At 39.2% G+C, this 23,894-nt stretch overlaps 1 protein-coding gene across 2 annotated transcripts in view; it reads left to right on the top strand.

Annotated features, from left to right (window-relative positions):
- vap (RAS p21 protein activator vap) overlaps positions 1–23,894 on the top strand; it is a 723,705-nt gene that overhangs the window by 324,325 nt on the left and 375,486 nt on the right. For both annotated transcript variants that reach the window (XR_016546661.1, XM_090368525.1), the window contains exon 16: positions 22,292–22,451. Coding sequence is in view for 1 of the 2 variants with exons in the window: in XM_090368525.1 (XP_090224651.1) it covers positions 22,292–22,451 (160 nt within the window). In the remaining variant the exon portion in view is untranslated. The remainder of the gene's footprint in view (positions 1–22,291; positions 22,452–23,894) is intronic.

Here is a 23,894-nt window from a genome sequence, read left to right as displayed (position 1 = left end):
TTCCCACCAAATACGAAGGATGCGGAAAGGTCAGGGAATGACCACCGCATATCTCCCGAGCAATATGGCCTTAGTTGCTAATGCTCCTGAAAACCAAATAACAAATAACCTCGCCGGTGCTTAGTCTCCGGCGAGGAGACTAAGCACCGGCGTTAATCCATTCATTAATCTTGTTGCCCTTCTCTGTACTCGTTCCAATGGTCCTACATATTTCTTAAAATGAGGCCTCCAAACCTGTATGCAGTACTCAAGGTGTGGCCTGACCATTGCCGTATACAGGGGAATAATCACCTCCTTATATCCCTTCGGGAAAAATTCCTGTATATCATTGACAAGACACTATGAGCTACACTTGCAGCCCATGTGCACTGCTCTGAAAACATCATATCTGCCTGCACAATTACCCCCAGGTCCTTTTCATTCTCTACCAATGTCAGTGTTGTACCACAGAGGTGACACATTGTTCTGGGGTTGCTGTTTCCCATATGTAGTACTTAACATTTGTCAATGTTAAACTTCATTTGCCACTTCTCAGCCCATCTGCTCAACCTTTCCAGATCCTGTTACAGCATCATAGCATCAGTAGTGTCCTTAACAACTCTGGCAACCTTTGTATCGTCTGCAAAATTGGACATTAAGCTTGATATACCATTATCAATATTATTTATAAATACAGAAAACAATAATGGACCCAACACTAAACCCTGAGGAACTCCACTAATAACATTAGTCCATGATGAGCAGTGTCCATTGATTACCACTCTCTGTCTTCTCCCCCTAAACCACCCCTATATCCATAGCAGCAAATTGCCTCCAATGCCACTGCTCCAATTTGTGCAGCAGTCTTCCATGTGCAACAGTATCAAAAGCCTTTCTAAGATCCAAGTATATAATATCAAAATTATTCCCTGCACCAGTTATTTTGTGACTGCATCTTAGTATCCAATCAAATTGGTCAGGAAAGACTTCCCCATAACAAAACCATGCTGTGTCCAAGCTATAACTGAAGTCTTATCTACATGATCCTGCAGTGCTTCTTTAACCAGTGCCTCCATTAATTTCCCTAGAACAGAAATTAAACTCACAGGTCTATAAGGTCTTGGTCTTGTGTCAGCCTTTGATCCTCCTTTGTGAATTGGGGTCACATTTGCACATCTCTAGTCTATGGGTACCTCCGCTGAGTCCAAGGAAGCTCTCCTTATTAGGGCTAAGGGTTTGCTTACTTCTTTTGCTGCCTCCTTTAATATAACTGGATAGATTGCATCCACACCAAGTGCTTTTTTGTGTTTATCTTCAACAGTTTCTGCTCCACTTTACTCTCAGTTATTACAAGATTATCTAGCTTAATGCCAGATTTGAATACACCTCTGGCATTCCCCTCCCTGAATAACTCCTCATGTGTGAATGTCGATGCAAAATATTCATTTAGTTTTTTAGCTACCTGAGCACGATCATCAACACTTGAACCATCGATATCAAGTGGACAAATCTGATTCATCACCTTCCTTCTAGAGTTTACATAAGTAAAGAACTCTTTGCTGTTTTTCTTTGCATCCTTTGCCTTAAGATTTCTCGTAATCTGTCTTCGCCTGCCTAACCTCCTTTGTAACTTGGTTACAGATCAATTTATATCTATCACAGGGTTCTGTGTCACGTGTTAATTTATATGTATCCCAATCATTTTACTTCTCTGCCATATGTCTCATTAGTTCATCTGACATCCATTTAGGCATAAACCTTGAACAATATTTCTTAGTTGGTATGTAAAGCCTAGTAGCTTCCAAGATAAATTCTTTGAATGCTTCCCATTTTGAATTTGCTGTTGGTAACATCATCAGTTGGTCCCACTGTATAGAATTTAAATACTGTCTCAGACCATCATAGTCACCTTTACGAAAGCCATAACCCTTCCCTTTACCCATGATGGTAGTTACCTCTTTGAGTAAATCCCACTTCAGTACACTGTGATCACTGCCACCTAGTGGTTCCTTAGCATTAGCATTAGTAGAGGCATTTGATGCAAGAAAGCAAGCTTATGCAGCATCAGCCAAAAAAATAAATAAATAATAAATAAAAAATAACCACTTCCACTTCACCCCTCTGTTTGTTAAAAATACCTGTCCAGCTGAGCCTTAAACTTATTTAGGCTACCAACTTCCACGACAAGGGATGGAAGTCTATTCCACCAACCAACCACCCGCTGGCTAAAGGCAAATTTCCTCATATCTATCCTACATCTGTCTTTTCTCAATTTGAATTTATGCCCTCTCAGGTGATTATTCTGAGCAAGAGGAAGAATCCCATCAGCATTGAGCATGCTCAAACCGTTCAAGGCTTTATACACCTCTATCAGATCACCTCCCTGGTAGCCGACCGGGCTAGCCGGCTGGGTAAAGTGCCTGCCTAGCAACCCAAAGGTCGCGGGTTCGATTCCTGCCTTGGGCTTGAATCAAAGTACTACAGAAACCTTGGGAGGTGCATTATGGCCACAGAAGCCTCCAACAACTACAAAAAAACAAAAAAAAAAAAAAACCTCGCTGGTGCCCAGTCCCCAGACACTGTAATTTGCAAAACTGAAGCCTTTCTTTGTAAGAGCACTCCTTTGTTCCATTCACAAATCTCGTTGCCCTTCTCTGTACTCGTTCCAGCATCTCTACATCCTTCTTGAAATGAGGCCTCCAGACCTGTATACAGTACTCTAGGTGTGGCCTGACCATTGACTTTTACAAGGGAATAATCGCCTCCTTATCCCTGCTAGAAAAATTCCTATATATCGTCGACAATACACCATGAGCTACTCTTGCAGCCCGTCTGCACTGCTCAGAAAACTTCATATCTGCCTCCACAACCACCCCAAAGTCCCTTTCATTCTCTACCACTGTCAGTGTAGTACCACAGAGTTGATACATTGCTCTGGGGTTGCTGTTTCCCATATGTAGTACTTTACATTTGTCAATGTTGAACTTCATTTGCCACCTCTCAGCCCATCTGCTCAACCTTTCTAGATCCTGTTGCAGTAGCAGAGTGTCAGTAGTGTCTTTGACAACCCTGCCAACCTTTGTATCATCTGCAAACTTGGACATTAAGCTTGATATACCATCATCAGTATCATTTATAAATACGGAAAACAATAATGGACCCACTACTGAACCCTGAGGGACTCCACTAATAACATTAGTCCATGATGAGCAGTGTCCATTGATTACCACTCTCTGTCTTCTCCCCCCTCAACCACCCCTTTATCCATAGCAGCAATTTGCCTCCAATGCCACACTGCTCCAATTTGTGCAGCAGTCTTCTGCGCAACAGTATCAAAAGCCTTTCTAAGATCCAAGTATAAAATATCAGAGTTATTCCCTGCATCCAGTTCTTTTGTGACTGCATCATAGTATCCAATCAAATTGGTCAGGCAAGACTTCCCCTTAACAAAACCATGCTGTGTCCGAGCTATAACTGTCTAGATGATCCTGCAGTGCTTCTTTAACCATTAAATTTCCTGCAGTGCCTGAATTAAATTTCCGGGAAACTAACAGGTGTATAATTATTTGAGATAACAGTTCTACCATGAAAAGATCGATTAAATAATCAGTTATACTTCTGCTAAGTTAGAGCTTGTTAGCTCAAAATTTATTTTTGGAAAAATTCTTTGTCAAGGAATATGTGTGTGTGTGTGTGTGTGTGTGTGTGTGTGTGTGTGTGTGTGTGTGTGTGTGTGTGTGTGTGTGTGTGTGTGTGTGTGTGTGTGTGTGTGTCGCCCTTTGATCCTCCTTTGTGAATTGGGTTCACATTTGCACATCTCCAGTCTGTGGGTACCTCCCCTGAGTCCAAGGAAGCTCTCATAATTATGACCAAGGGTTTGCTTACTTCCTTTGCTGCCTCCTTTAATATAACTGGATAGATCCCATCCACCCCAGGTGCCTTTCTTGTATTTATCTTCAGCAATTTCTCCTCCACTTTACTCTTAGTTATTACAAGATTCTCTAGCTTACTGCCAGAGTTGAATACACCTCTGGCATCCCCTCGCTAAATAACTCCTCATGTGTGAATGTCGATGCAAAATATTCATTCAGTTTGTTAGCTACCTGAGCAGGATCATCTTCAGTTGACTCATCAATATCAAGTGGACCAATCTCCTTTGTAACTTGGTTACAGAAATTTATCCGCAGATAAATAATAAGATTTTATCTTATTATTTATCCTTTATCTGCAGATTCTTAATGCATGAAGAATCACTACTGATAATGAAATGAAGAATATTACTCCCTCTGGTTGCCTCCCGAACATGCTGATGTAGAAAACAATCATCCAATAAATCCACAAAGGCCTTGCTAGTGTGTGAGTGACCAACCCACAAATTCCAGTCAATATCTGGGAAATTAAAATCCCCCATTATAAGACTCTCTGATTTACTGGCCCACTCTATTTCCCTGTACAGTTTCTCCTACTCTCAATATTGATCTCCCAATGCTTATGTCACGCCAAGCTGTCTCGACACTGCACTGTCCAGCGATGTCGACTGGCTTCTATTCCTTGGATTTTATGTGTTTCTTAACTAATAGCATAACCCCTCCTCCCTTCGTATCCTGTCTATCCTTTCTGTAGAGGTACTCCCCAAATTCCAGTTCAGGTATGTTGTCAATTCTTGGTGCTTTATTATTGCTAAGGGACTTTAAGGCTGTGAGGAATTCATCTCTAGATATTTCCTCCTGCATGTTTTCTTTTCCTTCTAGTGCTGTTTTTCTCCATGTGTACCTGCTTGAATTGTCATAAAGATCGAGTTCTGTGATTGGCTGTTTATTGGGAATGCATAAATTACCTCATTTTGCATTTCTGATATTTTGATTGGATTTGACGCTCCTGATTTTACCGTCAAATGCGAAATTATCCTGCTGTTGTTTACTCATCGTCATGCTGCTCCACTGTCTTGATTATTACGTATTATTCCATTTGCAAACAAATTGTTGTTAAGAGTGTGAATCTGATAGCTTCGGAATACAAGTGTTTTCAGTTTGAATGTTTGATGAAGTGTACCAGCCGGCATGCGAGGACTGATGAGTTTGGGGTTTTTTTTTTTTTTTTTTTTCCCCTTTGTTTTCAAGTTGTTTCTTGATGATTTGATGTTTTTTGCAGTAAAAAAGCATCAAATCTCTTTAGCAGAGTGTGGGGGCAGCCCCACACTCTGCTGTATACCAAGGATCCTTGAGGTTGTCACAGACATTCTCTCAGATATGCCAGACAAGCTGTTCTTGCTACCTGGGAGTCTAAAACGCTGATGGAACTGATATTTGGGTAACACTCAAGTCAAAGTGGATCCAATTTCGGCGAAGTCCGGATGGTCTATGACAGCCAAATCCTCTGCTTGCACCTTCACGATGGTGGGACTGTTAGTAATCCTGGGTATAACCTTCATGCACAAGTACATGGTGGGTGACCACCCAGGTGTGAACCAACGTAAGCAGGGGTGGAGGTTTGGTGCCCACACCACATGGAGGAACGCCGCCCCTCTATGTTACCAGGCAGTACTAGGTGGTAGATGACTCTCATCAATTGGTGAAATACCACCACTTTGCTTATTGGAGGCATGAAGTGGTGGAACCCATGTTTAGTCTCTAGAGCTAAGTTTCGACCAACCCTTCCCTATATCTTCCATCATGCAGTATGATTGATGATTTTTGAGGTTATGATGAATGTCGTGGCGAGATCCAATATTCCTTACATTTCGAGGGTACAGCTCTAAAACGGTGTTCGCAGGCCGGCCGCTAGTTAGTACACCGGACTGAACCTATTGGTAATTCTCCAGGAAGCTTCCGGATCAGCTAGTGTATAATCTTGCTACCTCTACTCTGCCAGATAGTGACTGGAGGGAGACCGAGTAGTGTGTATTGTCGAGGCCACGTTATGTCAAGGATCTGGGTATATTCTTACCACATGTATGCCATATCCAAAAATTTCATTACTTCATACAGCATGTCCCACCCACTTTTTCTTACTATTGAATACACCATGAATTGTCAAAATAATAGGGCAAGCTTATCTGCGAAAAGATCTAAACCTCCCAAGGACTTCCTAATTCATTTCACAAATATACGTGGTCTCAATTCTAATCTCAGCGATGTCCATTTCCACTTGCAGTCTTCCAAACCCCGTGTACTTTTTCTGACTGAATCTCAGTTATCAGTTGATTCAACTACTGCTCATCTCAGATGTCCAAATTATTTGTTGTATGATTCCTTTCGCCTCAAAGGTGGTACTTGTGCATATGTCTGTTCTGATATTCCCTGTCAGAGACTTGGCAATTTGGAATCTCCTCTCTTTGATCTTCTCTGGCTTAAAATCTCTCTACCTCATTGTGTCAAATTCATCTGTTGTCTCTACCGTTCTCCCAACTCCACTAATCACTTGGAGCTCTTTGACTTCCTCTCTTTGCAACTTGACTTTCTCCAGTCCAACTTTCCTAACAGTGAGGTAATTTTCCTTGGTGATTTTAACGTTCACAACTCCAGCTGGCTTCCGTTTTCTAGTCACACCGACCCAGCAGGTCGAGATGCTGAGGCTTTTGCAATTATTAATGACCTAGCACAGATTGTTCATTTACCTACAAGAATACCGGACAATCCTAATCATACAGCCAATACGCTTGATCTTTTTCTCACAAACAACCCTTCTAAGTACAAGGTTGAAGTGAGAGTTCCTTTAGGCACTTCAGATCACAACTTGGAGATTGCCTCTTCTCCAATGGAACCTTTATCTCATGGCTATTCCCAACCTCGTATTGTTTGGCATTACAAGAATGCAAAATGGGATGACCTGCGAGACTTCTTTTCTTTGGTCTGATTACTGTTTCAAAACTTCTGATGTCAACGTTTGTTCAGATCGTGTCAGTGAAATTATTCTTGCAGGAATGGAATCCTTTATCCCACACTCCACTTTAAAATCTCGTCCTTTATCTAAACCTTGGTTTTCCAATAAATGTGCTAAGGCTGTCCAAGAGAAGAACGTTGCATATCGTAATTGGCTTTTTTCTAATTCTTCAGTTTCATTTTCTGCCTACACCACAGCTCGCAACAATTGTAAAGCAGTTATTAATCAGTCCAAACTAGAGTTCGAACAGGCTAAGAGTAGAAAATTTTGCTTCATGCCCTAATGGTAGCCGAGCATTCTTGTCTCTTGCTAAAGCTATTGGCCGCAACTTTTGCCCATATCTGCTCCCACTTCTGTCCAAACCAGATGGTTCTGTTGTCACTTCAGCCAAGGATAAAGCTGACCTGCTAGCATCCCATTTTTCTTTGAGCTCATGTATTAATAATCTTGGTAAAACACCTCCCACCATTCCTAACACGCTCCATTCAATGCCTCCTGTGATCTTCCGTCAAAAGGATATCAGAAGGATTTTGATGAATCTTGATGCTAAGAAAGCTCCAGGTCCTGATGGTATTTCTCCACTTGTTCTCAAAACCTGTGCTCCTGAACTTACTCCTATTCTTTGCCGCCTTTTTTCACTTTCTTATTCCAAAGGTGTTTTTCCTTCTGCTTGGAAATTTGCTCATATCCAGCCAGTTCCTAAAAAGGGTGACAAATCCCTCCCATCCAATTATCGTCCCATTGCAATTACTTCTACTCTTTCTAAAGTAATGGAGAAATCAATTAACCGCCAACTCTTAAACTATCTAGAAACCTTCCGTCTGATCAATGATCGCCAGTATGGATTCCGTCAGTGTCGATCCACTGGTGATATTCTGGCTTATGTTACCCATTTATGGACTAATTCAATGGAAAGATTCGGTGAAACACAAGTAGTTGCTCTTGACATCTGAAAGGCTTTTGATCGTGTTTGGCATAAAGGTCTTCTAAACAAGCTTCCATCTTATGGTTTGCCAACTGTTTTTAGTGATTGGTTATCCAGTTTTCTCTCTGATCGCTCACTGAGGGTGATGGTAGATGGCTCTCTGTCTTCTAACTTCTCCACTAATGCCGGTGTCCCCCAAATTTCAGTTCTTTCCCCCACTCTTTTCCTCTTGTATATCAATGACCTTCTTCCATTGACTGGAAATCCTATCCATAGTTTTGCCGATGATAGCACATTGCATTCAACTTTCCATTTTGAGAAACCTTGTCCAGCTCAATCAGCTTCAAGTTCTCGAAAATCTGCTGCCAATTCCTTAAATGCCGATCTTCAGGTAATTCTTCAGTGGGGCAAAGACAACTTAGTTGATTTCAACTCTTCTAAAACTCAATCTTGTCTTATATCTCGCAAAAAGGATTCTTCTGCTCCTATGCTTATCTTTAGTGACACTCCGATTTCTAGGCAAAATGATATATCTCTTTTTGAGATTGCCCTGACTTCTAATCTCTCTTGGCACAAGCACATTACAAATATTGCTTCCTCTGCATCTAAAAAACTTGGTTTTCTCTTTCGCTCTCGGCGTTACTTTTCTCCCAATCAGCTTCTCACTCTGTATAAATCGCAAATCCGCCCTGCCATGGAACATTGTTCCCACATCTGGGGTGGTGCCCCCAAAACCTCTCTCAGGCTTCTTGATTCCATTCAGAAGAGGGCAGTTAGGTTAATTAATGATTCATCTCTAACAGAGTCTCTCCACTCGCTTTCTCATAGACGCACTGTTTCTGCTGCATGCCTCTTCTACAGATACTTCCACGGGCACTGTTCTTCTGAATTGGCTTCTATAATTCCCGCTCTCTCTTTCAAAACAGTCCGAACACGTGCCGCCACCAGCCAACATCCATTTACTGTCCAACTTCAAACCCACAGAACCAACTTTTCATCTTCCTCATTTATTCATTCAACTGCCGTTTTCTGGAACAAACTTCCTTCATACGTATTTCCTGAATTTATGCCTTCAAGTCCAATATCAACAAATATCTTCTTTCGTCATCTCAACCTCCAACCCAAGCACGGTACTAAGTACTATAGGTTATAATACCTCTCGTGTTTGGGGTTCTCATAAAAAAAAAAAAAAAAAAGGGGGAATTAAAAATATATATTATCAAACAGAAAATTTCTCTGTAAAGAAGTTCATTAAACAGAGATCTGACTTGTATATGTCAAAAAATATTTTGGCATCACTCCACATCAAACTGGGGCTTGTGAAAAATTTCATGAAGGCTTTGGAAGTGAACTGTCCTGCATTCACACTCTTGCAAGAAAAATTCCCAAGATTTATAACAGAGAAGATTAAGGCAGGCTTATTTGTGGACCAATTTTTATTGGTCCACAAATAAGGCAACTTTCCAAAGACAAACAGCTCTAATGTGTCCTAACTGCTGCTAGTTGTCTAGGAAATGTTAAAGACAGCAACTACAGGCAGCTTGTGGAAGATCTCATTACTTCTTACAAAAAACTGGGGTGCAACATGTAATTGAATATGCATTTCTTGCACTCAAACTTGGATTTCTTCCTGCCAAACTGTGGTGCTGTCAGTGACAAGAACATGGCAAGTTCTTCCATCAAGACATCTCAGCAATGGAATAAAGATACATAAGCAAATGGAGTGCCTCTATATTAGTTGATTATTGTTCGATGGTGCAAACGGATGCTTGCGAAGCTGAATACAAGTGAAAGGTAAAAAGTTCCTGTGTTTGAATGAGGTATTTTTGTAGTTACATCATACTGCCATATAAATAAAAAAAACTTCTTTTTTCAAAAACAAGGCCAATCTGTCATTTTAAGCCCAATTTCCATGTTTAGCACTCCAAAATCTATAAAGTAAACTTACTTTCATGCCCATAGCATTAGCACATGATGGAAGAAAGCAAGCTTATATAGCATCAGCCAAAAAAAAAAAAAAATTCCTTATTTCACCTATCCACTCGCTCCAAATGTTTGTCAAGTTCTGCCTTGAATCTGTTTAAGCTATCAACTTCTACAACGACAGATGAAAATTTGTTCCAGCAATCAACCACCCGCTGGCTAAAGGCAAACTTCCGCACATCTATCCTGCAACCGTCTTTCCTCAATTTGAATTTATGCCCTCTCAGGCGATTATTCTGAGCAAGAGGAAGAACCCCAGCCACATTGACCATGCTCAAACCATTCAGGACTTTATACACCGCGATCAGATCACCTCGCAGATGCCTAGTCTCCAGACAATATAATTTGCAAAACTTAAACCTTTCTTCATAAGACCAACCCTTTGTTCCATTCACAAATCTTGTTGCCCTTCTTTGTACATTTTTGACATCCATTTAGGCCTAAATCTTGAACAATCTTTCTTTGTTGTTATGAAAAGCCTAGTAGCTTCCAAGATTAATTCTTTGAATGCTTTCCATTTTGAATTTGCTGTTGGTAACATCATCAGTTGGTTCAACCGTATAGAATTTAATTACTGTCTCAGACCACCGTCACCTTTACGAAACCAAACACTCTTCCATTTTCCCTTGATGTAGTTACCTCTTTGAGTAAATCCCACTTCAGCACACTGTGATCAATGCCACCTAGTATTTCCTTTATCTGCAGATTCTTGATGCATGAAGAATCACTACTGATAATCAGATCAAGAGTATTACTCCCTCTATTTGCCTCCCGAACATGCTGCTGTAGAAAACAATCATCCAATAAATCCACAAAAGCCTTGCTAGTGTATGAGTGACCAACCCATAAATTCCAGTCAATATCTGGGAAATTAAAATTTCCCATTATAAGACACTCTAATTTACTGACCCACTCTATTTCTCTGCACAATTTCTCATTATTCTCATCAGATTCCTTAGGCCTATAACACACACCTTCTCTCATTTTTCCTTTCCCAGTGCTTATGTCACACCAAACAGATTCAACATTGCATCGTCCACCTACATCAATTGGATGCACTTCCTTAGATTTTATGTGTTTCTTAACTAATAGCATAACTCCTCCTCCCTTCCTGTCCTGTCTATCCTTTCTGTACACATTGTACTCCCCAAATTCCAGTTCTGCACTGCTTAATGTCTGTGTGACACCATGTCTCTGATATCCCAACAATATCTGCCTTTGATGTCTTGACTAGCACTTCAAGCTCATCGAATTATTAACTATTCTCCTAGCATTGGTGTACGTGCAAATATACATGCACCTGTTTCTACTCTTAGTTACCCAAACACAGCCCATGTATTTACTTATTCCACTATGACTCTCAGCAGTCCTGGAAATTCCCATTGCCTTGCTTTCCAGGCTGCTGCTCAATTCCATTTCAATAGAAGTAGCGCAAGAATCACTTTTACCTCTGCCAGCGACTACTGTTAATCTATTAGTCCGTGTATCCCCTAGCTCTGCCTCCATAGCATTAGCAAATATTCTTGCGCCATTTCTATTTACATGTATCTCATCCCTGTAGATGCAGTCTCTTCTGTTAAAAAACACAGACCAGGCTGAGAAAAGTTCTACCCCTTGAGCCTTGCACAATTTCTCCAGGGAAGAATTGATCGACAAGGCTCTCATCATATACTCTCTCCTATCGTGTCTGGGCAAAATTGGAGACACTTTCCAATTCAACCCTAATTCATGGCTTTTTTTCAGTCTCCTATTCTTAATATCATTAGTGCCAACATGTACAACAATATCACCCTTTGTGCCCTTAAAGGATGATATCTGTCCTACAATGTCATCAGCCTTTGCCCCTGGCAGACATACACTGGTCCTGTTCCATCTATCCTTTTTTGTACAATATGTTCCCTGTTTCCCTGACAATAGAGTCATCTACAGCAACTAGTTCCTTTGGGACCAGCGCATTCTGCTTTGGGGGTTGCCGCTGTGTTGCATGATGTTTAAGTGCAAGCTCTGGCATTGATGTGGACTGCTGAGAGCTTGATGGGCCCCTCAATTTAAATCCTTCAAGGGCATCCACCCTGTCCTTCAAGCTCTCATATAAGCCCATAACAATGCTGAGATGGCACCTGATTTCCTTTCACTCCTTACATTGCGCACACACTGATTGGTCCACTTGACATCAATGGTTCGACTGTTGATGATCCTGCTCAGATAGCAATCAAACTGAATGATTTTGCATCTACATTCACACATGAGGAATTATTAAGGTTTGAAAATGGCAGAAGGTTATCAAATTGTACCAGGGTACTTAATGATTTTGTAATAACTGAGAGTAAAGTGGAGGAGAAATTGTTGAAGTTAAACATATGAAAAGCACCTGGTGTGGATGGGATCTATCCAGTTATATTAAAGGAGGCGGCAAAGCAACTAAGCAAACCCTTATCCATAATTATGAGAGCATCCTTGGCCTCAGGGGAGGTTCCCACAGACTGGAGATGTGCAAATGTATCCCCAATTCACAAAGGGGGGATCGAAGGGTGACACGAGTAATTACAGACCAGTTAGTTTAACTTCTTTTCCGGGTAAAATAATGGAGTCACTGGTTAAAGATGCATTGCAGCATCATCTAGACAAGACTGCAGCAATAATTCAGACACAGCATGGGTTTGTTAAGGGAAAGTCTTGTCTGACAAATTTGATAGGATATTATGATGTGGTTACAAAGGATCTGGATGCAAAAAATAATTTTGATATCATATATTTGGATTTCAGGAAAGCTTTTGACACTGTTGCACATGAAAGACTATTGTACAAATTGGAGCAGAATGGTATTAAGGATAAGTTTCTGCAATGGATAAAAGGATGGTTAAGTAGGAGAAGACAGAGGGTGGTAATCAATGGGTGCTGCTCTTCTTGGACTAATGTTATTAGTGGAGTCCCACAGGGTTCGGTGTTAGGTCCACTGTTGTTTTGTATATTTATCAATGATATTGATGGAGGTATATCAGGCTTAATGTCGAAGTTTTGCAGATGATACAAAGGTTGGCAGGGTTGTTAATGACAGTAATGGCAGTGTGCTACTGCAACAGGATCTAGATAATTTGGGCAGATGGGCTAAGAAGTGGCAACTGAAGTTTAACCTTGACAAATGCAAGGTAGTGGATATGGGTAGGAGAAACGTACCAACTGTGTGGTACTACACTTAAGGTGGTAGGAAATGAAAAAGACCTGGGAGTAATTGTGCAGTCAGATATGAAGTTTTCTGAGCAATGCAGACAGGCTGCCAGGGCAGGTCACGGGGTTTTGTCAATGATATATAGGAATTTTGCTAGCAGGGAAAAGGAGGTGATTATCCCTCTGTATAAGGCAATGGTCAGGCCATGCCTTGAGTACTGCGTACAGGTCTGGAGGCCTCATTTTAGGAAGGATGTAGATTTACTTGAGCATGTACAGAGAAGGGCAACAAGATTGGTGAGGGGAATGAAGGGATCCTCTTACCAAGAGAGGCTTAAGTTCTGCAAATTGCAGTGGCTGGAGACTAGGCACCTGCGCGGTGATCTGATTGAGGTGTATAAGGCCTTGAATGGGTTGAGCACGCCGAATTCTGATGGGATCCTTCCACTTGTTCAGATTACGAACCTAAGGGGGCATAAATTGAAATTAAGAAAAGACTGATGTAGATTAGATGTGCGGAAATTTGGCTTTAGCCAGCAGGTGGTTAATTGCTGGAACAAACTTCCATCTGTCGTCGTGGAAGTTGATAGGTTGAATAAATTTAAGGAGGAACTGGACAGGCATTTGGAGGGAATGGTATGATTTTTTTTTTTTTTGGCTGATGCTGCATAAACTCATACACTTGCTTTCTTGCATCAAATGCCGCTGCTACTATTACTACACAAAGACATTTCCCTTGGCATTATCATGTCCCGTTCCTGATTGCTCCAGAAACATCAAACAAGTAGTGCATTTCATTAGACTGTGATTCAGAGGAGAACCACCTCCCCTCAGTTTTTCCCTGAGCCACGGCACTTCCACTAGTTTGAGCCTTTTGCTTTGCTGCTCTGGTCTGTCTGAGTCATGATTTCTGTTCAAGTTCAATAAAATTCCAATACAAAATATAACCCTAAACCTATATCCCAATGCAGTTATAACACTATATATATTTGGGTCATAACAAGATATGATCCAAAATTTGTTGTTTAGTGTTACCACTCTTTGTCTTTTCCCACTCAACCTGACCTTTTTCCATAGCAGCAACTTGACTTTAATGCCACACTGCCTCAATTTGTCTTTTATTTGCATCAATATCCAAAGCTTTCCTTAAATCCAAGTATGTAATATCAGAATTGTTTTTTGCATCCAGTTCCTTTGTAACCACTTTGTAGTGTTCAATAAAATTGGTCAAACGAGATTTCTCCTTAAAAAAACCCATCTTGTGTCTGAAGTATAATTATAGCCTTGTCTTGATGATCCTGCATTACTTCTTTTACCAGTGACTCCATTATTTTGCTTGGAGCAGAAGTTAAACTGTTGTTTGTTGTTATTTAGTTTTTAGGAGCATTAGCAACTAAGGTCATATTGTTCCGGATATGCGGTGGTCATTCCCCGAGCTTTCCGCATCCTCCGTATTTGGTGGTAATGGGCTCTAACCCCGGTCTAATCAAGAAGCCTGTGCTACACATTGCTGCTCCTTCCCACCTGGCTACAGAGGCGCCTAGAAGTTAAACTAACAGGTCTGTAATTGTGTCACCTTTCGATCCTCTTTTGTTAATTGGGGATACATTCCACATCTGCAGTGCTCTGATAATTATGGCTAAGGGTTTGCTTACTTCCTTAGTGGTCAAATCATCAGTATTGAGTGGACCAATTTGATGTGTGGAGCGTTTGCCTTCAGCCAGTGGGTGGTTGATTGCTAGAACAGACTACCATCTGTTGTTATTGAAGTGGGTAGTGTGTATAAATTCAAGGAAGAAGTACACAAATTCTTGAAATGTGTGGATGGGTGAGACAGGTAAGTTTTTTTTTTTTTCTGTTGCTCTAAAAGCGTGCTTTCTTGCATCATTTGCCAATACTAATACTAAAATAGGTAAAGACAACAAATAGTCTAACCCTAAAAATAAGTCAGAGAAACCCCAGTGCATTTTAATTGAAACACCCTGGATATCTTGTTGTAATGATATTTATGTATCTTTATTATTTTTTTAATAGCTTCTTTTTTGCATTATTTTATTTCTTTTGCACAGAGAACCATACTTCTACAAAGCTGATGATAAAATATCATAAAGAGTTGTAACGTATCATCCTCAGATCTTTTCACGTAGTTACAGGCTCCATGTGCTAAATGTATTCTTGACCAAGTGATTCCTTTGATATCTGTTACAATGATTTTTATTAGCAACTCAGGTTCTGCTCTCTCTTTCTCTCTCTAGTTTATTTAAAACAGTTCTTTACTTTAAATTTACAAATAAGAAGCCATAAAGGAAATTTACCTTTGTTTTCTTGGTACATTTATTACTAACTAACTTTATCAACTGCTTTGACAGCTAGAAGCACTTCTATATCTCCATGGTCAGGTCAGATCCTAGTCAAAAGATCCACAAGCAGACACATCTGCTTGTGGATCTTTTGATTCAGACTCCTGAAGGTCCTAGGTGCCAAGTGACTTCTCTGCAATGTTATTTCTGTAAATGAGTTAAATTCTAGTTTATTTCAGTTTCTGCCTCCATTCAGTTAATTTTAAGGCGTTCTGCACTTGAAAAGTCCCGAGTTAGAACTTGAAAAGGAAATTCACCTTACTCTTTCTTAGTATATTTTTACTAACATTAGTAATCCATCCAAACCTTCCAAATGCTTTACCGAGTAACAGCACTATTCCTGCTTACATTGGCACGGCCAGTAACCTGAGAGATAAAGACAAACCCCCAGGGCCAAAAGGAGCTAACAGGGACTCTTATGCCTTTCCACCACTTGAACCTACTGCCTCATAGTATGACTGTGAAACTTCTCCTCATTCACTCACTGTCAAATCATACAGTGAATAAGTTTATCCTATTTCTCATTCAGAAATTCATAGAAAATGCTGCCAGCCCATCCAAAATGGTCAAGAAGTTACAATCTGGAGACTTGTTTTTTTCTTTTTCTTTTTTTTTTCTTTTAAAAAAAAATTAAAGTAACAAAAAAAAAGACATTTAGAATCATTACTTAGACTTTTGGTGGAAATTCCATTAAAGTTGGCCCACATGATATATGCTGAATGCATCTGAAGGAGTCATGGCAGATTGGGATTTTGATGAATGTGACATATTGGAAGAGTTAAAGACCAGAAAGTCATACAAGCTAAAAGAATTCTGATAAGAAATAGTTCCCACATGAAATATCATACGTACCTTTAGTATGCCAAATTCCCAAATACTGTTAAAGCAGGTTACCTAAACTGATACACTTCATTGCAGCACCTTGTGGGTGCTTGCAGCACCCATAAGGTGCTGCAAGCGCTAAACTTTTGGCCACTTACAAACCACCTGTTGAGGAGTTTTACTGAAATATGGATCAAAAGATCATAACAGACAGACTGCAATGCACAATCATCTGGATTACCACTTCAGCTAATCATGGGAATACAAAATTGAAAATATTAAACCCTAGGAAACAAGCTCATACAACAGATGTAGACATTGATGAAAACAACAACCAAGATGAACTAGTATTGGATATATATACTATGGAAGCAGCAACCAAGATGAACCAGTATTGGCTATGTATACTACAAAAACAGCAATCAAGATGAACTAATATTGGATATACATGTTGAAGAAGGAATAGATACTGAGCACCTAATTTTATCAAAAAAGATAAGTAAAAAAACTGACTGGTGTAAGCAGACAACTTCCAAAAAACAGTCAGATATGTTCTCTAATTTCAAAGCCGTGTAATGCACAACATCATTCATTGGAATTGTAGAGGCCTGGTGATGTATATGCCTATCAATGCTGGTGATGTATATGACTTGATTAACTGTTATTAGTAGAGGCATATGATGCAAGATAGCAAGCTTATGTAGCATCAGCCAAAAAAAAAAAAAAACCCCTCCCTTTTTCACTCCTACATTCGTTCCAAATACCTGTCCAGCTCAGCCTTAAATTTATTTAGCCTATTAGCTTCCAATACAAAAGATGGAAGCCTGTTCCACCAATCAGCTACTCGCTGGCTAAAGGCAAATTTCCACACATCTATTCAACAACTATCTTTCCTCAATTTGAAACTTCCTCTTCCTCAGACTAAGAAACCCTCGGATTCTTATTCTGAGAAGAGGAAGAATCCCATCAGCATTTCACTTGCTCAACCCATTCAAGGCCTTATACACCTCAATCACATCACCTCACAGGTGCCTACTCTCCGGGCACTGCAATTCGCAGAACTTAAGCCTTTCTTGGTAAGAGCACTCCTTTGTTTCCCTCACCAACCTTGTTGCCCTTCTTTGTATTCATTCTAGCAACTCTACAACCTTCCTAAAATGAGGCCTCCAGACGTACTCTAGGTGTGGCCTGACCATTGCCTTGTATAATGGGATAATCACCTCCCTGTCCCTGCTAGCAAAATTCCTATAGATCATTGATAAGACTCCATGACCTGCCCTGGCAGCCTGTCTTCACTGCTCAGCAAACTTCATATTTGACTGCACAATTACCCCCAGGTCTTTTTTCACTTTCCATTTCCCTGAGTGTGGTAACACACAGTTGGTACGCTTCTCTTCGGTTATTTCTACCCATATGCAGTACTTTGCATTTGTCAATGTTAAACTTCAGTTGCCACTTCTCAGCCCATTTTTCCAACCTATCTAGCTCCAGTTGGAATAGCATACTGTCATTAACAACCCTGCCAACATTTGTATCATCTGCAAACTTTGACATTAAACCTGATATACCTTCATCAATATCATTGATAAATATACAAAACAACAATGGGCCCAACACCGTGTTATTAGTGGAGCTCCCCAATGGGGAACTCCACTAATAACATTTGTCCACGAAGAGCAGTGTCCATTAATTACCATTCTCCATTGTCTCCCACTCAACCATCCCTTTATCCATTGTAGCAACTTACCCTTACTGCCATACCTCTACAATTTGTACAGCAGTCTTTCATGTGCAATAGTATCAAAAGATTTCCTGAAATCCAAGTATATGATATCAAAATTATTTTTAGCATTCAGTTCCTTTGTGACCATATCATAGTATCCAATTAAATTGATCAGACAAGACCTCCCTTTAACAAACCCATGCTGTGTCTTAACTATTATTGCAGTCTTGTCTAGATGATTCTGCAATGATTCTTTAACCAGTGATTCCATTATTTTCCCCGGAACACACGTTAAACTAACAGGTCTATAGTTACTTGTGTCACCTTTTGAATCCCCTTTGTGAATTGGTGATACATTTGCACACCTCCATGGGGGACCTCACCTCAGTCCAAGGAAGTTCTCATAAGTATGGCTAATGGTTTGCTTACCTCCTTTGCTGCCTCCTTTAATATAACTGGATAGATCCCGTCCACCCCAGGTGCCCTCCTTATGTGTAACTTTAACAATTTCTCCTTCACTTTGCTCTCAGTTATTACAAAATCACTCAGCTCCCTGTTTGATAAACGTTTGGCACTCCCCTCATTGTATAACTCCTTATGCGTGAATGTAGATGCAAAATACTCATTCAGTTTATCAGCTACCTGAGCATGATCATCAATAATCATCCCCTGTATGTTAAATGGTCCAATCTGATTCATTCCTTTCCTTCTAGAGTTTACATAAGTAAAGAACTCTTTGTTGTTTTTCTTTGTATCCTTTGCCAAAGATTTCTCATAATCTGCCTTCACCTGCCTGACCTCCTTTGTGACTTGATTACAGACTAGTTTATACCTGCCATAGGCTTCTGTGTCACCTGATACTTTATATGCATCCCATGCATTTTTCTTCTCTGCCACGAGCCTCATTAATTCATCTGACATCCATGGAGGCCTAAACCTTGGACAGTATTTCTTATTTGGAATGAAAAGCCTAGTAGCCTCCAAAATTAAGTCCCAGAAGGCTTCCTATTTAGAATTCAACGTTGGTAACATCATCAGTTGATCCCACTCTACAGAATTTAAAAACTGTCTGAGACCTCTGTAGTCACCTTTACGAAAGCAAAAGCCCTTCCCTTTAGACTTGATGGTAGTTACATCTTTAAGCAATTCCCACATCAGTACATTGTGATCACTGTCACCCAGTGGTTCTTTTATCTGCAAATTCTTACTTCATGAATAAGCACTGCTGATATCAAGAGTATTACTCCCTCTGGTTGCCTTTCGAACATGTTGCTATAGAAAACAGTCATACAATAAATCCACAAAAGTCTTGCTAGTGTGCGAGTGACCAACCTACAAGTTCCATCAATATCTGGAAAGTTAAAATCCCCCATTATAAGACATTCTTATTTACTGGCCCACTCTATTTCTCTGCACAATTGCTCATTATACTCATCAGATAATGTACTACAACTGCTGCTTCTGGTGTATCATTATTTTGCTAAACTCTAGAGTTCTTTCATGATGAATTCTTCTGCACTTCTTTAGAAGCTGTTGCTGTCTGCATTGCAGTTCAAATCACGCTGACCTCAGTTTGTTGTCACCAATTTGTTCATATAACCTAGCAGAACTCGAAGATCTTGCTTGTTATGTAGCTATCAGTTCCCTTCTGTTTATTATGGGATTTCGACTGGCGCCACCATTATGAGGATCCCCCTCTCTCCCAAATATTAATGAGACAAGTGATAAAATCATTATTAAATAAACTCAGTCTAACTTTTCTAAATACAGGTTCTCCCACTTAAATTCACTTCTTTAGGATCACCTCCAGCAATGGATCAATCTGCACACTCACTCTATATCCAAGGATTAAGTAGGGAAGCTAAGCTGGAACAGGTTGGAATCACAAGGAAAATCTTTAGGTGGATAGCTGGATGGCTTTAGGGCAGGATGCAGAGGGTTGATGTAAGAAGTGGGATTTTCCCAAGGATCAGTGTTCAGACCACTGTTGTTTTTGATTTTCATAAATGACATTGATGAAGGGATAGAGGACATGATGTCTAAATTTTCACATGATGTAAACATTGGTAGAGTAGTTAATGATCTCCGCCAAGCAGAGCTTCTTCAGAGTGACCTAGATAGATTCAGGGATGGTCAGAAAAATGGCAGCTATACTTTAATCCAGCAAAGCATAAGGTATTGCACCTAAGGAACAGTAATACCAAAATAACTTACACACTTGGTGGAGTTGAACTAAAGCTGGTAGTGGAGGAAAGGGACTTGGGTGTTACGATATGGTCAGACATGAAGTTCTCCGAGCATTGTAGACTGGTTGCAATCAAGGCCCATGGTGTGCTATCGATGATTTATCGAACAATTACAAGTAGAGATAAGGACTCCTAGGTTTGATAATCCCATCACATAAGGCTATTGTTTGACACACTTGGAATACTGTGTTCATGTATAAAGACTGCACCGAAAGAAAGACATTGTGCTTGTTGAAAGGGTCTAAAGATAGTTAACTCGCCTGGTGAGATCGGCAAAAGGGCATCCATTTGAGGAAAGACTACGAATACGTTGCACAGGTTGAAAACTAGGCACCTTAGAGGAGATTTTATTGAGGTGTATAAGGCTCGGAGAAGCATAAGCAAAATGAATAAGGAAAAAAAATTTCACAGTTATAAATGATTCTAGAACAAGGGGCCATAATTTCAAGTTACGGGGGTGGGGGGGGTATTTAGATTGTATTGCTGGAAGTTTTATTTTAGGCAGCGAGTTATAAATTAGTGGAATAAACTACCTACATGGGTGGTAGAGATTGACATTGTGGAGAAATTTAAAGGTCAGCTGGTAAATTACCTGCAGGAGTGCAGGAGCAGCAGTGCGTAGCACATGCTTCTGGGATTAGACCGGGGTTCGAGCCTGTCACCACCAAATGCGGAGGATGCGGAAAGGTCAGGGAATGACCACCGCATATCCTGGAGCAATATGGCCTTAGTTGCTAATGCTCTTAAAAACCAAATAACAAACAAACCTACGGGAGGAGGGAAATGCATAGGTTGTTTATTTCCTGTTCTCTTATTAATTATTATTATTTTTTAAATTTTCTTCTTATTGTTATTTTATTTTTTGTTATTTAATTTTATTATATTTTTTTTGGCTGGTGCAGCATAAACCGTAGGCTTCCTTGCACCATGTGGCCATTGCTAATACTAATACTAACTGTTGGAAAATATAATCATGCCAATCGTTGGTGGAACAGTGTTTACGAACTGTAAATAGAAAAGAATAATGCTTGGAATTTATTTTGAAAACATTCTACCATTATCAATTTTGTTCAATATAAGAAGCTCAGGACTAATAATCATTTAAACAAGAAGGGAAGTCAAAAAATACACTTGAATCCAATTTGCCTCCTGTTTTATAAAAGACATGCATTGGTTTAATTTTGAGGAAATCTGGTGACTGAATGGTAAGTTTCCACTGACTGTCCTCTCTGATTATAAGTTAGAATGAACTGATTATAAGTTGGATGTATTCTCTCCTAAAGAGATAGTGAATGTTCTTGCAGCAGCATTTTCGTAACATATCTGCGACATCATTATATAATGCATTCTTTTAGCTGGCCAAAATAATAACAGAAAAATATAAAATAAATTTTAAAACTAATAATTCCCTTCCTTATAATAAACCATTCACAGTATGTGAACTGCAACAAGTATTAAAAAGAACACCTAACAGTGCCTTTAGTCAGGTCAGTTATGTTCCTTTTCCAGTAATGTAATGCCAGAACAGGCATTACCAAATATAGACTAAAAATTTAGTTTCAATCTGACATTGAAAATGCCTGAATGTAAATTTCTTTAGGGAGGCAGAAATGGAGGCAGGTGCTAGAATCAGAATTGGGATTACAACTTTCCCAAGGATGTGTGTTGAATATTTAGCATTGATCTGATGCTTCCTAATTAAACAATTAATGCTAATATATGAAGCACTTTTGTTCACATATATAATTAATTCAAGATAAAAAAAAAAAAAAAAGTTGAATTTTTGTTTGTCCACTTTTAATGAAATTTGGATTGGGCTAACAAATCTTTCTTAATGGTACAAATTTTAAAATTTATATAAAAATCTGTTGAATAGGAATCAAGTTGTTACCTGTAAATGAATGGACAGGTATGTTGAAGGTAAGAGAGGCTTAACACATATGTTAATGCACTGCTAAAAAATTAAGATGTGATTTTAATATATAGACCATAGAATTATTATTCATAAATTAAAAGTTCTTTGTACATCATTCATGATTTCCCTTCTCCCAGTGACATTTTGTATAGCTCCAAAATTTTTTTAACAGGATTGCTATTTAGCCATAATTAAAAACACTTGCTGGTTCTGTACACTCTGTAATGCAGTATGTTTTCCTATGTATATATCTAATTGTAATGGTTGTTTTCCTCTTGTTGGCTTTAGCTTATAATGGAAGAAGAATTAGAAGTTGTTAGCATTCTAGCAGATCTTTGTCATCGTGACCGAACACCTTTAGCGCACGCAGTTTTACGTGTATTTAGGTTTGAAAGGAAAGAAGCTATGCTGCTCAAAACAATGAATGACCGGGAAATACAGAAAGAAGGTAACTATTTTATCTCTTGAAAACACAATTATCATAACTTTCTTAAATCAGTTATGAGGTGCATGTTATCAGAGGTGCAGTGCTATTATTTTTTTTTATCTTTATTATTATTATTTATTTTATTATTTTTTTTATTATTGTAAATTTGAAGTTGTGAACTTTAGATCTCAGAGGAAAAACTTTGTACTATCTTCCTGAAATAGTGTGTTTGCCAGTTATAGTCAAATGGTGATGTATGGATGTCATTTGATGAAAAACTGACAACTACTATACGTTGTGTCTACGTGAATAAATTAACCAAAGTTATTATAGTGGCACCCTTTCGTTCATTCAAACTATGTATCATATAATCTTGAAAAATGAGCTCTTCCCCCCCCCTTATATATAAGTGTATAATGAATGTGGTTCCAACTTTGACAACTTTGTTGTACATGCATTTCTTGTGTATGAACTTATCTACAAATTTTGGCCAGTAGTTCAAAGAGTTTACCTAGCATTTAGGAATAAAAGTTAATCATGTATAGAAATTTTAAGACTTATTTGAGTGATGTTCCTAAAGCTGAGTCTTCCAACAGCCTTGCGTTGCAGCCTAACTTGCATGGTGCATCACTATCTGCTACTGGTTTGGGGAGGGCTTGGTTCAATTCCCATTGATGAAGCAAAAAGTTCTCAAGTCCTCTTCATTTGATGTTGTACTTAGCCAAACTTAAGCAGAAAGAGAAAAAGTTCCCCCACATGAGTTTTTCCATTTTATCAGCCCACAAATACACGCTTCTACATACATAATACACTTTCGACAGCATTTTCAAAGACTGCCTAACCTCATGCACAAAGTAGGAAGTTTTAAATAGACTGATTGGTAGCAGGTAAAGAATTATCACACATGCACTGAAAAGACCAGAAATCTGAAATTAAATATGAATGTCTAACATTAATTATATCACACTGTAACCTCTTTTGTAAATTTTCAGAAAGTCTGGTACAGTTATGCTGTGTATCTATTACACTAATTTTTATCAAAAGCAAATTTTTGGTCCAGATCTCTTTATATGCTACCTCAGATATTCCCAGGTGTTTAGACTTTGAGTGCTAAAATTCATATATTTTTTTTTATTTTGTAAATTTACAGACATACAGCTTAGTGCAAATACATTGTGTCTATAGCAGTAAATTAACCAAAGTTATTATAGTGGCATGATTTCATTACATCTGATGTAATTTCATAAAAGAGTAAATTGAATAACAATAGCCTTTCCCAACAGAGAAAACTGTTGTTTCAGTGGATATCGGCACCCAGACATCTGTTTTTTCAGGGCTATATGGCCCTTCATCGATGGATGAGTGGGTATCTGACCTTTAACAGCTGACAACCCAACCCAGTTGCAAAAATAATTTCACAATATAAGAGATGCCAAATGGTATTTAGTAGTTTAATACTTAATA

The sequence above is a fragment of the Mastigoproctus giganteus genome, chromosome 2 (assembly GCF_048544385.1).
Source record: "Mastigoproctus giganteus isolate SK-2022 chromosome 2, ASM4854438v1, whole genome shotgun sequence".
NCBI classification, from domain to species: Eukaryota; Metazoa; Arthropoda; class Arachnida; order Uropygi; family Thelyphonidae; genus Mastigoproctus; species Mastigoproctus giganteus.
This window is presented reverse-complemented; position numbering and strand designations above follow the sequence as displayed.